This window comes from Pongo abelii, chromosome 19 (genome assembly GCF_028885655.2).
Source record: "Pongo abelii isolate AG06213 chromosome 19, NHGRI_mPonAbe1-v2.0_pri, whole genome shotgun sequence".
Taxonomy (NCBI): Eukaryota; Metazoa; Chordata; class Mammalia; order Primates; family Hominidae; genus Pongo; species Pongo abelii.
The window spans coordinates 33,225,221-33,241,949 of NC_072004.2; the positions used below are offsets into that span (position 1 = coordinate 33,225,221).

The following is a 16,729-nucleotide window of genomic DNA, read 5'->3' on the forward strand; positions in this document are numbered from 1 at the left end:
GACAGAGTTTTGCCATGTTCTCCCAAAGTACTGGAATTACAGGTGTGAGCCACCGTGCTTGGCCCCTGTATAATTTTAAAATTTAAAAAAAAATTAAAAATACCTGGAGTTCTGGCCTCGAAAATGCCATCCTTGTGGGTGCTCCTTCCAGTCTTGAGGAGTGAACCTGGCCATCAGTGATTCTGAAGAGGCAATGACCACACAGAACCCCAGCACAGCAAACTGAGAAACTGCCACTTTTATTGTATTTTATTGTTTCCTCTAGAGATGGGGGGGGTCTCACCATATTGCCCAGGCTGGTCTTGAACTCCTGAACTCAAGCAATCCTCCTGCCTTAGCCTCCCATAGTGCTGTATTACAGGTGTGAGCCACCTTGCCTGGCCTGGCCATCTATATTTCTTTTGTTTGTTTGTTTGTTTTTTGTTTTTGAGACAGAGTCCCACTCTGTCTTCCAGGCTGGAGTACAATGGTGTCATCTCAGCTCACTGCAACCTCTGCCTCCTGGGCTCAAGCCATTCTGCTGCCTCAGCTCCCAAGTAGCCGGGATTACAGGTACCCGACACCACGCCCAGCTAATTTTTGTATTTTTAGTAGAGACGGGGTTTCACCATGTTGGCCAGGCTGGTTTTGAACTCCTGATCTCAGGTGATCCACCCATCTTGGCCTCCCAGAGTGCTGGGATTACAGGTGTAAGCCACCACACTTGGCCTTTTTTTTCAATGCTTTTTTTTTCTTTTCCTCAGAGACCTTTGTTCTGAGATCTTTATTTCTTCTCCCTGTTCTTTTTCCTTGTCTAGTCTACCTCACAAATCATTTCATGATTAATTTTCCTAAAGCAAAGAGCAAATATTTATTAAGGATTTACCATTATTTGTACTCAGTATTTGGTAATGGCAGGAATGTTTGAGGAAAGTTAATATGATAGTAATATGGAGCAATGTGAAGTTAAGAAGAGAGGGAGATGGCAACCAATCAAAAGACTATATCAGGCCAGGCTTTATTCATCCTGTTCAGAGGTGGTCACAGCTTCCCAATGCCTACAAAATAAAGGCCAAATTCCTGAGCTTAATATCCAAGACCGTCCAGTCTATCCTCAACATACCTTTCTGATCTCTTCATTACTTCTTCCCATTAAAAGTCTCCATTTCAGCCAATATATATATATTTTTTGAGATGGGGGTCTCGCTGTGTCTCCCAGGGTGGAATGCATGACACCATCATAGATCACTGCAGTCTCAAAACTCCTGGGCTCATGTGGTCCTCAGCTTCCTGAGTAGCTGCAACTACAGGTGTGCACCACCACATGCAGCTTCAGCCTGGCTTTCGCATGTGTGCGTACCTCTGTTCACAGTTACTTCTCCTGTCTCCTTAAATCTTGCTTCCTTTATTGATTGATTGATTGAATGATTGATTGAGATGGAGTTTTGCTCTTGTTGCCCAGGCTGGAGTGCAATGGCGCAAACTCGGCTCACTGCCACCTCCACCTCCTGGGTTCAAGCAATTCTGCCTCAGCCTCCCGAGTAGCTGGGATTACAGGTGCCTGCCACCATGCCCAACTAATTTTTGTGTTTTTAGTAGAGACAGGGCTTCACCATGTTCGCCAGGCTGGTCTTGAACTCCTGATCTCAGGCTATCCACCTGCCTCGGCCTCCCAATGTGCTGGGATTACAGGCGTGAGACACCACGCCCAGCCTTTTTTTTTTTTTTTTTTCTATGATGGAGTCTCGCTCCATCATCCAGGTTGGAGTGCAGTAGCCCAGTCTCCACTCACTGCAACCTCTGCCCCCTGAGTTCAAGTGATTCTCCTGCCTCAGCCTCACAAGTAGCTGGGACTACAGGCACACACCACCATGCCCAGCTAATTTTTGTAATTTTAGTAGAGACAGGGTCTCAACACATTGGCCAGGCTGTTCTTGAACTCCTGACCTCAAGTAATCCACCCGCCTCAGCCTCCCAAAGTGCTGGGATTAAAGGTATGAGCCACCATGCCCGGCCACAATCTTCCATTTGTAATAATTGTTTGTCTTATGTCTTCTTTCCAATTCGGCTACAAACTTTTTTTTTTTTTTTTTTGAGACAGTCTCATTCTGTCACCCAGGCTGGAGTGCAGTGGTGCGAACACAGCTCACTGCAGCCTCAACCTCCTGGGTTCCATCAACCCTCCAGAGTAGCTGGAACTATGGAACTACAGGCTTAAGCCACAATGCCTGGTTGCAAACATCTTGATAGTGCTGAGTACACATCTGCTATTAATCAACTGGCCTCAGAAGCAAATCACAATACAAAAGAAATGATAAACCAAAGTAACTGCTTTAATGTTAAAAATATTTATTTTTTTTCCTAAAAGATCACACAAAAGTTGGGAAGAGAAGGATGTCAACTAGACTACATCAAAATCTGGGCAGAGGGAGGACAAAGAGCTGCCTAAAGAAACTGGTAGCTGGAGCAAACTGCAGAGATCAAGATGGCCCTAGTCAACGGAACCAGAAGCCCAGGTCAGCCACATTCAGGAGCACCACCGAGGCATGGCAAGGAGAGCAAAGTTGCTGGCCCCAATCATTCCTCCTTTTCAGGGCAGGAGAGGCAGAAGCTCACTCTTTAGACATGTTCTTGGTGGTCTTGTGCTCTTTCATGGCCTTCTCCCAATCGCTGCCATTGAATTCCTCAGTGACCATACTCTGCACAGTGCCCTCATCCAGGCAGTGGGGGGCGATTCCTAGGAGAAAGTGGCACAGACAAAAGGGGATCCTCAGTATGGGTGAGACCAGATGGTGTACTGGCTCCTGGATAAGCCCCCACCTGCAGGCATCATCATGCTACACATTAGGGCTTCCAAAGTATATGCCACAGCTTATGGCAGCGATGAGACCCACAGGCTGCCAGCTGGCTCAGAAAGCACTGGCTCCAGCCTACCGCTTCAGCCCTCTGACTCACTTTCCTCAACTGCCAGATGGGAATCACACTCCCTGAACCAGGGATAGCCAAGGCTAGTCATCATTCAATACCAAGTTGTGAGTGCAACATGCAGAAAGGCACAGCCCAGAGCAATCTCTGACTGGTGGCCTAAAGAATTCACAGGCCTTTCCTGTATTTAGATAGATAACTTTCTTTCCTTTTTTTTGAGATGGAGTTTAGCTCTTGTTGCCCAGGCTGGAGTACAATGGCGTGATCTTGGCTCACTATAACCTCTGCCTCCCGGGTTCAGGTGATTCTCCTGCCTCAGCCTCCCAAGTAGCTGGGATTACAGGCGTGCGCCACCAAGCCTGGCTAATTTTGTATTTTTAGTAGAGACGGGGTTTCTCCATGTTGGTCAGGCTGGTCTCAAACTCCCGACCTCAGGTGACCCACCATGCCTGGCCTTAAGATAGATAACTGTCTAAGAATTAAATGTCTTCCCATTTGTACAGGATTTCATATTTTTCAAAACTCTTTCCTGTTCTGCGAGGTAGACAGGAAGGAGTCTGCATGTGACAGATGAAGAACAGGAGCCCCTGAAGCAATGGGGGAGGGGTAAGGATGACATCATGCCCTGTCCTGCCTCCTCCACCTCCCCTGCCCGCCCCCAACCACCATAAGGCAAAAGACACTGACAGTCATAGCTGCTCTCGCAGTTCTGGAGGCTGCACTGACACAGAGAACAAGAGTCCTCAGGAACATCTTCCACCTCTGCTTTTCCCTTCAATTCACACTACAATTGGTATGATTCTCAACAACTGTCAGAGGGTTAGTTTTATTACTCCCCAGACCCAAGCAGGCCCTGAAGCGGGGCTTGGAGGGTCCCCTGCTTGTTTATTATTTTTTAAAAAGAACAGAGATAGGGTCTTGCTATGTTTCCCAGGCTACTCTCAAACTCCTGAGCTCAAGAAATCCTTCCATCTTGGCCTCCCTAAGTGCTGGGATACAGGTGTGAGCCACCGCAGCCAGCCAGTCCTGCCTAATTTTTGAACAACCAAAAAGATTTCAAATGGCATTATCAATGCTCCCCAATCTTGCCTCCTTCACTCCCTTAACCCCTGCCATTATTAAAGCTGCTTCCCCTGGCCCCACAAGCCCGTCTCCCCCCCAACCCTTCTACTCCCCCAGCAACACCAGCTCTGGCAGCTCCAGTGAATGAGAATCACAACCTGGATGGGCTCCAGGTTCAACTTCACCACATTCAGATATGGGATTCAGACAAGTTTCACCAGAGCCCGACTCACATTCTATCATGTGGAAAGTGCTCTGCTGAGGTTCCCTGTTCCTCTAAGATACGCATGTGACAGGGTCTAGTCAGCATCCCACCTGTCCAAACAAGACTTTAAGTGACAGCACCACGGGCCTCTCTGTGTTCCCCTGAGCTTGCAGTCCATCCCCTTTACTCACCGAAGCCTCCAGGGTTTGACCGTGGAGTATAGAAGCTCTGAACACCACATCTCTTACAGAAGGTATGCTAGGCTTTGTGAGTATTGAACGTGTAAGTCATTATGTGCTCAGCCCCTAGGTGAAAACAAACAGGTGTTCTTTTTTACAAAGAGATTTATTATTTATTTATTTATTTATTTATTTTGAGACAGTCTCCCACTGTCTCTCAGGCTGGAGTGCAGTGGCGAGATCTTGGCTCACTGCAACGTCCGCCTGCATGAGTTCAAGAGATTTTCCTGCCTCAGCCTCCCAAGTAGCAGGGATTACAGGCACGTGACCCCATGCCCAGCTAATTTTTTGTATTTTTAGTACAGCCAGGGTTTCACCATGTTGACCAGGCTGGTCTCAAACTCCTGACATCGTGATTCACCTGCCTCGGCCTCCCAAAGTGCTAAGATGACAGGTGTGAGCCACAGCGCCTGGCCATGAAGAGATTTATTTTTATGTCACTTAAAAAACACATCTTTGTAGCCAGGCATGGTGGTGGGTGCCTGTAGTCCCAGCTACTCGGGAGGCTGAGGCGGGAGAATGGCGTGAACCTGGGAGGCGGAGCTTGCAGTGAGCCAGGATCGTGCCACTGCACTCCAGCCTGGGCAACAGAGCGAGACTCCGTCTCAAAAAAAAAAAAAAAATACACCTTTGGCCAGGCATGGTCGCTCATGCCTGTAATCCCAACACTTTGAGAGGCCGAGGCAGGTGGATCGCTTGAACCCAGGAGTTCAAGATCAACCTGGGCAACACAGTAAAACCCTGTTTCTATAAAAAAACACAAAAATTAGCCAGGTGCAGTGGCACACATCTGTAGTCCCAGCTACCTGGGAGGCTGAGGTAGGAGCATCAGTTGAGACTGAGGAGGTGGAGGCTGCAGTGAGCTGAGATTGCACCATTAAAAAAAAAATCTTGAAAAAACTTAATGGTGGGAGCTTCTTTGTAGGGCTCTTTGTATTAAGAGGTCATTGCCTATCTCCTGTAAGAGACTGGGACCTTCTTGAGGACCGAGACCCATCTACACTATCCAGAGACATGTCAGTCTGGAGCGTGACAGCTCACAGCTTCCCTTAGGTCAACGGCACACAGAATTCAGCCTTGAGCCTTCCCTGATACATCACATCAGGAAGGGAAAGTGCTTGCTTCCCAGGGCCTGTGTGGAGAGACAGTTCACCCAAGGGACTGGCTCTCCATGTCTCCAAATATAATGGCTCAAGGTCTTAAGAAAACTGATGGCTGTGCTTAATTTATCCACAAAGGACAAACCAGGAAAAAAATATATGCCAGACGTCATAGACAAGCTAATTTTCTTAATGGATAATACAAATGGGAGACTGGACAAAGGACATGAACAGACAGTTCAGATAGAAAGAAAAATAAATCACTCTTTAGCCTATAAAATGCTCACCCAAATGAACTTCAATGAGATGTATTTCACTGTCAGGTGGGCAAAATCAAAGCCATTAACATGGTATTGACAAGTATGTAGAGAAATATGTGCTCACATGTATCAGTCACAGGAATAGGAATTGGTACAATTTAGCAACATCTACCAAAATTGTAAAGTGTACATATGCTTTAGCACACAGTTCCATTTCTTGAAATTTATCTTATAGATATATTCCAAATGTCTCAATGACATAGGTATATAGATACTATAGCACTGTTTATAAAGGCTAAAGATTGGAAAAAGTAAAATGTCCATCAATAGAGGACCAGTTAGGCGTTATGGACACTCATAAAATGGAATATTCTCCAACTTTTGAGAAGAATGAGACAGCTCCACAAATACTAACATGGGGAACAATTGCCAAGGTTACAAAGGTAAGTAAGGTATAGGCCAGGCACAGTGGCTTATGCCTGTAATCCCAGCACTTTGGGAGGCCAAGGTGGGCAGATCACTTGAGTTCAGGAGTTCAAGAACAGCCTGGCCAACATGGCGAAACCTCGACTCTGCTAAAAATATAAAAATTAGTCAGATGTGGTGACAGGCACCTGTAGTCTCAGCTACTCAGGAGGCTGAGGCAGGAGAATCACTTGAGCCTAGGAGGCGGAAGTTACAGTGAGCCAAGATCACACCACTGCACTCCAGCCTGGGCAACAGAGTGAGACTTTCTGAAAAAAAAAGTTAAGCAAGGTATAAAACAACGTATGTGGTATACTACCATTTCTTTTTTTTTTTTTTTTTTAAAAAAAAACCACCATACATACTGGTATGTGTGGTGGTTTTTGTTTGTTTTTGTTTTTTTGTTTTTTTGTTTTTTCAGACAAGGCCTCACTCTGTTACCCAGGCTGGAGTGCAGTGGTATGATCACAGCTTACTGCAACCTTGACCTCCCAGGTTCAAGTGATTCTTCCACCTCAGCCTCCCGAGTAGCTGGGACTATAGGCATGCAACACCACACCTAGCTGATTTTTTATTTTTTGTAGACATGGTGGTCTCACTATGTTGCCTAGGCTGGTGTTGAACTCCTGGGCTCAAGTGATCTGCCCGCCTTGGCCTTCCAAAGTACTGGGACTACAGGAAAGAGCCACTGTGCCTGGCCTGTATGTGCTTTTATATGCATATGTATCTTTGAAGAGGGATCCAGGAAAGAGTGGCTTACCTTTAGGGAGAGAAATCAGACAGCTGGAGGGGAAGGGGTGGAGGTTTCTTATCATTATTAGCCCTCTTTACGTTTCCCCAGGCATACCGTCCAGAATTGTGCTTCCTATAGAAATAGCTCCCTGAGGAGCCTTGCTCACTCCATAGCCACTGCAGCACAGAAAAGCAGCAAAGGACTGCCAAGTGGTCCCAAGCCATCTGGCATTATCTGGATGGAACTAAAGCCCCGTCCAACCACACATTATCCATAATGTGCTAAAAGTCTTTTTTAAAAAATCTGTATTCTTTAACCTGGAGATTTTCTTTCTTTTTTTTTTAACTGCTCTTTGTGGAGCAAGGTATAGGAAGTGTGCCCAGAATAGCCAGAGAACTTATTTCTAAGAGAATTGATCCTAAAGAAGAAATTTCTAAATTGTCAAAAATTTGTACCAAGGAGGTTCACCACAGTGTTGTTGATAATCAGAAAAAAACTGGACTCAACCTGGAAGTGCAAAGATGCAGAGACAGTGACGGGATAAGTAGAGCAGGAAATTGGCTGTGGGGAAGAGGGAGACTGGGGCATGGGGACAGTAGGGAAAGGCTTTTCACTGTGTATATACACATTTTCTTCTACCTTTCAAATTTTGTACCAAATACAAAAAATTCCCCAAAATAATAAAATTAAAGTTAAAAATAAGTATATAAGCTTTTCCTTGGGAAATGAGATAAGCAGGTTATCAACAAAAAGAATGGTAAAATTCTACTTAATAAACATAAGACAGTACGTTTAGATGTATTTCTCAGAGTAGAAAATAATACACAAGGACAGACACCAAAATATTAACAGTGGTTACATTTAGTTGATAGGATTTGGGTGATTTTCTTGTTTTTTGATTCCCTGAATTTGAAAATGTTTCCACAATACCAAATAGGCCTCCAAAAAATAAAGGTAAAAAAATAACACAACCTTTTATTTTTTATTTTCATATTTTTTGAGATGGAGTTTCATTCTTGTCACCCAGGCTGGAGTGCAATGCTGTGATCTCGGCTCACTGCAACTTCCACCTCCCAGGTTCAAGAGATTCTCCTGCCTTGGCCTCCCAAGTAGCTGGGATTACAGGCATGCGCTACCATGCCCAGCTAATTTTTGTATTTTTAGTAGAGATAGGGTTTCACCATGTTGGCCAGGCTGGTCCTCAACTCCTGACTTCAGGTGATCCACCCATCTTGGCCTCCCAAAGTGCTGGGATTACAGGCGTGAGCCACTGCACCCAGCCCACCTTTTAAATGTCAACCTGAAACCAAAGCCCATGAGAGGCCCTGCTATGCTCCAGGCCCCTCCCATGCTACAGACAGCATGCTGAGGGTTGGTTGGGGAGTGTTGTAAATCTCACCAGTGGGTTCTGCACTCCTTGACCCTGCTCTTAAGCACTGACCTTCAGGAGCTTGAAGCGAAAAGCTGGAACAATGAAGTGTCTATTCTGCTGCTTCTTGCAAATGCTGCAGCTACAAAAAGACAGAGCAAATTGCAGATTGTGAGCAGCCACCTGCATCCTCTGCACCTGAGCGGCCAAGCCTGATACGTTTTCAGAGCCAGCCGACCCCACAGATGACGCCTCTTTCTGCACCATCCAAGGCCGAGGAGCTGGGGCAAAGGCCTGGATAGCGAGGGCCTCTGGTTTGCAGGTACAGCAGAGCCCAGGGGGTCCCAAGTCAGCAGTCGAGGCTCTGCAATGCTAAGAACACAGGACCAACAGACAGGTCTGTACTGCTCACCCCCCAGTTTTTTACAGTGAAGAGAAGCGCTGGACTTCAGAGACACTTAGAAAACAAATTTCAGACACTGCTACAACCTGATGTCTCTGAGACATCCACACCAAAAATGGACAAGGAAGTTTAGGTTTCCCTCTTTCTTCATCACCACGTCACAAAAAGTTCAGCTCCAAGTAAAACATGTCCCCAGAATTACCATCTCTGGAATTAAACCGAAGTTCCCTCTTTTCAGGCCACCTTTGAAAAAGTTCTAATTTAGTATAGAATCCTCTCACAAGTTACTCCACAGTGCTTCTTTTCCAATCTGGACTCTACTGTTAGTAGCCAGGTCAGTTCTCCATTTGAGTAATTCCATTGTATGTGCTTATTATTCACATATAATTCTGATACCTAGGGGCAGAAAGGACTAGATGCTGTTAAATAATTAGCTGCATGCCAACTTTGGGTCCCAAAGCCAGAGCCTGTCATCCCTGCTCCATCATAATGCCGGGGAAGGTGGTACAAATCAGGCCATCCACAGACAGCAGCACCATCTGCCTCAACCGAAGAGCAGAGGGAGAGTGCAGGGCCTGGGGAGGCTCCATGTGTACACACCCTTCACTAACGCACCCTCCAACTCTCCCCAACTCCAGACTCCTGTGAAGATTCTGCCCAAGGCTTTCCACTCAGTACCCAGCCAGGCACAACTGCAGCTAACTGCCCCTGGCTCCTCAGCAGTGTCAGTCTGAGGGTGATGCTGCCACAAGCCACAAGCCCTGAGGACCCTGCTCTGTGTCACCTGGGCCATGCTGTTGAAGCTCTGTGATGAGCCATACAAAAGTTGAAAGAATAGAACAATGAACCTCTCTGTCCCCATCACCTGACTTCGGCAGTTACCAGCCCATGGCCAATGTTTCCTCTGTACCCCAACTCCCCAGATTATTTTGGAATATTGCATTTTAACTCTGAAATTCTTTTAAGCCAATTTAGGAAAAAAAAAATATGCACTTGCCATCAAATATATGCAAGTCTGCTGAGGCCCAGACTTCAAAACGAACTGCTCCACAGTGGCAGCCTCCTGTGTGCTCCACCAGGCCCTGCTATTCACTAAATGAAACAAAAATCAGAAAGATAAGAATTTCTGAATAGCTACCTACTGCTCTCTTTCTTGTTGTTGTTGAAAGACATAAGATTAGACAAAAGTCTTTTCTACATGACAACCAAATGCATTTCTGCTTTTAAGGAGGCACTGTCAATTTCCTAAGTTAAGAATGGTTTCAGCACCTTCTTTGCCCATGAGTTCTCTTTTCTCCAATTTCTTAAATTGTATTAAGCTGCAAAATAAAACATTCCAGGCCGGGCATGGTGGCTCATACCTGTAATCCCAGCACTTTGGGAGGCCGAGGCAGGCGGATCATGAAGTCAGGAGATAGAGACCATCCTGTCTAACACGGTGAAACCCCGTCTCTACTAAAAATGCAAAAAATTAGCTGGGCGTGGTGGTGGTCGCCTGTAGTCCCAGCTACTCGGGAGGCTGAGGCAGGAGAATGGCGTGAACCCAGGAGGCAGAGCTGTCAGTGAGCCAAGATAGCACTGCTGCACTCCAGCCGGGGTGACAGAGCGAGACTCTGTCTCAAAAAAAAAAAAAAAATCCAAACATTTCGAAAATGTGAGGGATCCTAACCCACCACCAAACATTTTTATTTATATGTCAAATACTAAATTTTTTTTTGAGATAGAGTCTCACTCTATTGCCCAGGCTGTAGTGCAGTGGCACGATCTTGGCTCACTGCAACCTCTGCCGCCTGGGTTCAAGCAATTCTCTTGCCTTAGCCTCCCAAGTAGCTGGGAATACAGGTACCTGCCACCACACCCTGCTAATTTTTGTATTTTTAGTAGAGATAGTGTTTCAACATCTTGGCCAAGCTGGTCTTGAACTCCTGACTTCGTGATCTACCCACCTTGGACTCCCAAAGTGCTGGGATTACAGGCGTGAGCCACTGCTCCCAGCCTCAAATACTAAAAATTTTTATGAGCTAGGCACAAAGGAGAGAACAGTAAACAAGATACAGCAGACACGATTGCTGCCCTTACTGACCTTAACAAGTTACTCAAATAATAATTAATTATGATTGTGATAAAAGAGGTACAGGCTGCTATGAAAAATAAGACTGGGTACTCAAATCAAGTCCAGAGGTCCAGAAGAGCCTTTTGAGAAAGTTAATAAAGGCTCTTATATTTTTGCTCTATTTCTTTCCAGTATCCTTCATACCCGTGTGTTTTATATAGTTGTAATACACAATACATACAATTTTTTTTTGAGATGGAGTTTCATTCTTGTTGCCCAGGCTGGAGTTCAGTGGTGTGATCTCAGCTCACCGCAGCCTCCGCCTCCAGGGTTCAAACGATTCTCCTGCCTCAGCCTCCGGCGTAGCTGGGATTACAGGCATGCTCCACCACACCCGGCTAGTTTTGTATTTTTAGTAGAGACGGGGTTTCTCCATGTTGGTCAGGTGGAGTCAAACTCCCCACCTCAGGTGATCCACTCGTCTCGGCCTCCCAAAGTGCTGGGATTACAGGCATGAGCCACCTCACCTGGCCTACATACAATTTTAATCCTTTTAAAGCTTATAAATAAGCCAAACTCAGAAACGAACATTAAGATCTGATAAATGTCTTAAAATCGCTTTCCAAAAGGACTGAACACTCTTACCCCATATATAAATGAGAAAACATTTCACTGTACAGTCTCAGGCAATAATTATAGGAAAAATAGCTCACTGCAATTTTAATTTGCATGATTAAGACATCATTTTTTCATGTTACTTTACAAGTTTATGTATTTCAATTTTTTCCACATACATAATGCTTATTGTACAAAATTCAAACTTAACAGTATTTGAGAGTGCTCAAAGTGAAAGCCTCCTGTAATCTTTACACCCAGAGGGATCTACAGTTAATTATTTGCTATATATTCCCCCAAACTTTTTTCTATACAATATTTTAACGAAAATGGTACAGTTATACACACTTTTTGAATATAATTTAGTAGATCTTATAAGTACAAAGTCATGGCAATCCAGTGGGAGAAAAACATTTTTTATGTCAATATTTTAAATCTTTTTCTTGACCATTTATCAGTTTGTCTGAAAACAAAATTTTACCTCAAATTTGAGTTTCACATTCCTCTTTCTTTCTTTTTCTGTATGCCTTGAAGACACCACGAGTTTTACATTCCTGAGGATCTTCATATTCCTTCTGCCCAGAGGCAGCCATCAGCCTGTAGGTGCTCAAATGTTTGATGGATGAACGTTTTTTAAAAATTCAGTGTGCAGTCCAAGATGAAAAACCAAAAAGTGAAGCACACAGAAAACCAAATATGTATCTTCTGTCGGGGACGACTCATCCTAACTAAGAGAATTTCTTCTGCAAGAAGCTCAAAGGAACATGCTCAAGAAAAGAAGTAATTCTCAGGTTATGCAATAGCTAGGTTATTCTTGTCGGTTTTTTTCCCCCTAATGTTTTGATTGTTCTTTTTACTTCGTAAAATTGACATTGAAATATATTATCAGGGCGTTAAAATATCTCTCTGTAGCACAACTGTTCCCCGAGGCACGAATCGGGCCACCTAAAAGACTGCGGAGCAGCCAGGAGGGCGAGCGGCCGGGAGCATTAGCTGGGGAGCACATAAAAGCCTCCCTATGCAGGCATCCCCGCCGCCGCGAGGCCCCAGCATCTCTTTGCGCGGGCTTCTCTCCCGGATCAATAACCCTCGCCCGCTGCTCCCTCCCTGGCAGTGCCTGGAACAATGACGGGATTTCCCTGCCCGGTTAGTTTAAAACTACTTATGCTTCCTTCAACGCGTCTACCTTTCCCTTCCACCCCCCCTCAAAAACACGTGTGCTAACATAAAAAAACGGGATTCGGGTAAGAGAAAGCCGTGGAATTTATCTTCTTTTCACTGAGAAAGGCCCCCACACCCTTTGCGCGCCAGCAAGAAACAACGTCCGCGAGCACAGTGCTTGTGGCCGGGAAATACCCTTTGTGTCCCAAAACGGCTGCCCGTGCCCTCAAGCTCCGGACGAAGCCCCCTTTCCATTCCCAGGCCACACAGCCCTAGAAGCACATCCCCGCCGCCCTTAGAATTAGGGAACAGCCCCAGTGCTAACGGGGGAGCCGCCTCGGCTCCGTAACGTGGAAGGCTCAGAGCTGAAAGGCGCCCAAGGCCTGCGCGCGGGCTGCCAGCCCGACTCCTGCCGAGGGGGTCCGCGTGGCACCGGCTCCCGCGCGCCCCGGCCCGCAGCACTCACAAGGTGTCCAGCAGGAGCTTGGCAGGGCCCTCGGAGGTGAGCTGCCGCTTCTGCAACGTCTCACAGCGCTCCCGCTGCTCGCCCAGGTCCAGGTTGGACGCCGAGGACGTCGGGGTCGCGGAAGTCGGCGTCGGCGGCAGTGGCGGGAGCAAGGCCAGCTCCGGAGGCGGTGGCTCCCCCGGGCCCTCCTCCTGGGCCCGCAGCGACGAGCGCCTCAGCCGCCGCTTCTCCGCCGCCTGGCTCTTGCTCCCGGCCTGGCTCGCGGAGCGCCGTGTGCGGGTGGCACTGGGGGCCGAGGGGGCCGCGGGGGCCGCGGAGGCCCCAGACTGCTTCTGCCCGCGCAACTTGGCGGCTGCAGAGCTCCTCGATCGCCGCAGAGCTCCTCGATCGCCACATGGCTCCCGCAGCCTGGCGCGCAGGCCTCGCAGAGCGGTGCGCCCCAGCCGCCCGCCAGGCTTCAGGCCCAGGTGGCGCTGCGCCCGGCTGCCTCGCTCCGCCAGCCGCGCCCCGTAGCCTGGCGCCTGCCTGCAGGAGGGAGACCCGGCCTGCCCGGCCGCTGGGACGCACCTGCCTGTTTAGTCCAGCATGCCCAGGGGACTGCGCCGGAGCCTACGCTCGCGATACCCAAAATCCACTCGCACCTGCCAAGGCGCCCCTGCCCTGTGTGAATCCAGCGTGCTCTTAGTACCTTCCAGACCTGGAGGAGCCTGGGTCGGGCCTGAATTCGCAGGCTCATCCGAGCGGGCAGCCTGGGGTAACTTCATCTCCAAAAACGAGCTAATTTGTTTAAACGGCCTGCCACCTGCTACCTCCTGGGTAACAGTGGCCGAAACCATAGTTCTTCACCTTCGTCTTTTCTGTCACATTATAGAACAGTGTCATGAGGATACCAATAGTCAACAGATTTCGGGTTTCATTTTAATTAAATGAATGACCCGCACGTCGAATTTCATCAGTATGATTTTGATGAAGGCAGCACCAAAGTTTAAAGACAAAAGGCACAAGAATCATTGATGGAAGCCAGATAGTCCCCGAACCTATTAGTTGCTCTATTTTATTCATATCTGCAAAGAAGTCGCGTTTTCTCTGACTCATTTTTATTTTTCTACGTCTTTAATTTCTTCTTCTTCTTCTCTTTCTCCTCCTCCTTCTTTTTTTAGACGGAGTTTCGCTCTTGTTGCCCAGGCTGGAGTGCAGTGACGCGACCTCGGCTCACCGCAACCTCCGCCTCCCAGGTTCAAGCGATTCTCCTGCCTCAGCCTCCTGAGTAGCTGGGATTACAGGCATTCGCCACCACAGCCGGCTGATTTTGTATTTTTAGTAGAGACGGGGTTTCACCGTGTTGGTCTGGCTGGTCCCAATCTCCCGAACTCCGGTGATCCGTCCGCCTCGGCCTCCCAAAGTGCTGGGATTACAGGCGTGAGCCACTGTGCCCGGCCAATTTTTGTATTTATAGTAGAGACGGGTTCACCGTGTTAGCCAGGCTGGTCTTGAACTCTTGACCTCGGGTGATCTGCTCTCCTCGGCCACCCAAAGTGCTGGGATTACAGGCGTGAGCCACTGCGCCCAGCCTATCTTTCTTTCTTTTTTTTTTTTTTTTGGAGTCTAACTCTGTCGCCAGGCTGGAGTGCAGAGGCGCGATGTCAGTTCACTGCAACCTCGCCTCCCGGTTCCAGCGATTCTCCTGCCTCAGCCTATCGTTCTTCTTTATTCTGATTTTCTTCATGGTATTGTTAGTTTAATAGTTTATTGAATTAAAGGTGTAGTTTAACTATTTTGTCTCCCCCCCCCCCCCATACAGTATCTGACAGACTGGTGTGCAGTAGTGGGATCTCGGCTCAGTGTAGCCAAGAACTCCTGGCCTCAAGCGATCCTGCCACCTGGGCCTCTGGAGTAGCTGGAACAACAGGCGGCGGGCGCCACCACCCCCACTAATTGTTGCTATTGTTGTTTTGTAGATACCGGGTTTCCCTATGTTGCCCAGGCTGGTCTCTAACTCCTGGCCTCAAGCGATCCTCCCGCCTAGTTCTCCCCAAGTGTTGGGATTACAGACGTGAGCCACCGAGCCCCACCTTGCCATTTTGTTTTTGTTGTTGTTGTTGGAATTATGGTTTACACAAGCAACGTGCAAATATCTTAAATGTACAGCTTATGTGACCACCACTACTTCAGATACACAACATTTTCAGCACACCAGATTTTCTCTCAGGCAAAAGAAAACAGAGGCGATCACTGTTCTTTTACCGCCATAGGTTGCTTTGGCTTATTCTTGAACATAATTTTAAAACCGCACGTAGGCCAGTCACAGTGGCTCAGGCCTAATCCCAAGACTATTGGGAGGCCGGGGTGCGCAGATCGCTTGAGTCCAGGAGTTGGAGACCAACCTGGCCAACATGGTGAAACCCATCTCTACAAACAAACAAACAAACAATAGTCAGGACCTGTGCGGTTGCTCATGCCTGTAATTCCAGCACTTTGGGAGGCCAGAGTGGGTGGATCACTTGAGGTCAGGTGTTTGAGACCAGCCTAGCCAACATAGTGAAAACCCGTCTCTACTGAAAAACATACAACAATTAGCCAGGTGTGGTGGCACGTGCCTGCAGTCCCAGCTACTCAGGAGGCTGAGGCAGAAGAATCGGGAGAGGTGGCTGGCTGCGGTGGCTCATGCCTGTAATCCCAGTACTTTGGGAGGCCGAAGCAGGTGGATCACTTGAGCCCAGGAGTTCGAGATCAGCCTGGGCAACAGAGTGAGGCCCCATCTCTAAGAAAAACACAAAAATTAGTTGGATGTCATGGCACACACCTGTAGTTCCAGCGACTCAGGAGGCTGAGAGAAGGAGGATTGCTTGAGCCCAGGAGGTGGAAGCTGCAGTGAGCTGTGATTGCACCACCATATTCTACTCTGGGTGACAAAGTGAGACCTTGTCTCAAAAAAAAAAAAAAAAAAAATCTGGGTGTGGGGAGTGGTTATCCTTAAGGAGAACTAACTGGGAAAGAGAACAAAGGATTATTCTAAGATGCTGGATATAGCCAGGCACAGTGGGTCATGCCTGTAATCCCAGCACTTTGGGAGGCGGAGATGGGCAGGAGTTTGAAACCAGCCTGGCCAACATGGAGAAACCCTGTCTCTACTAGAAATACAAAAACTAGCTGGGGGTGCTGGCAGGCACCTGTAATCCCAGCTACTCGGGAGGCTGAGACAGGAGAATCGCTTGAATCTGGGAGGTGGCGGTTGTAGTGAGCCGGAGGTTGCACCATTGCACTCCAACCTGGGTAACAGAGTAAGACTCCGTCTCAAAGAAAAAAAAGATACTGGATATGTTATCTAGATTTCTTGATCTGGGTGGTAGTTATGGAGGTGTGTAAAACACATAAAAACACTTCAGTGTATGTAAGACTTAGCGCAATTTAAAAATGAAGAACATGGCTGGGCATGGTGGCTCACGCCTGTAATCCCAGCACTTTGGGAGGCCAAGGTGGCAGATCACCGAGGTCAAGAGTTTGAGACCAACCTGAACAACATGGAGAAACCCCATCTCCAATAAAAATACAAAATTAGCTAGGCATGGTAGCACATGCCTGTAATCCCAGCTACTCGGGAGGCTGAGGCAGGAGAATCACTTGAACCCGGGAGGCGGAGGTTTCAGTGAGCCAAGATCTCCCCACTGCACTCCAGCCTGAGCTACAGAGTGAG

At 47.5% G+C, this 16,729-nt stretch overlaps 1 protein-coding gene across 1 annotated transcript; it reads right to left on the reverse strand.

Annotated features, from left to right (window-relative positions):
* Nucleotides 1-2,311: 2,311 nt before the first annotated feature.
* LOC134760610 (uncharacterized) lies at nucleotides 2,312-13,871 on the reverse strand. The gene is made up of 6 exons (XM_063719052.1): nucleotides 13,724-13,871; nucleotides 13,036-13,606; nucleotides 11,890-12,005; nucleotides 8,410-11,325; nucleotides 4,363-4,476; nucleotides 2,312-2,716 (listed from the first exon to the last, which is right to left on the reverse strand). Exons 1-3 carry the CDS (start codon nucleotides 13,869-13,871, stop codon nucleotides 11,891-11,893), a joined length of 834 nt encoding a protein of 277 aa, XP_063575122.1. The 3' UTR covers nucleotides 2,312-2,716; nucleotides 4,363-4,476; nucleotides 8,410-11,325; nucleotide 11,890.
* Between the last annotated feature and the right edge of the window lie 2,858 nt (nucleotides 13,872-16,729).

Bases quoted from the DNA above. Each gene is read 5' to 3' on its own strand.
- LOC134760610 (XM_063719052.1), bottom strand. From the start codon at position 13,871: ATGGTTTCGGCCACTGTTACCCAGGAGGTAGCAGGTGGCAGGCCGTTT. The intron at 13,607-13,723 runs GTACTAAGAGCA...TGGACTAAACAG, and splicing joins GGCTCCTCCAGGTCTGGAAG to GCAGGTGCGTCCCAGCGGCC. The intron at 12,006-13,035 runs GTGAGTGCTGCG...GAGCACCTACAG, and splicing joins AAGCTCCTGCTGGACACCTT to GCTGATGGCTGCCTCTGGGC.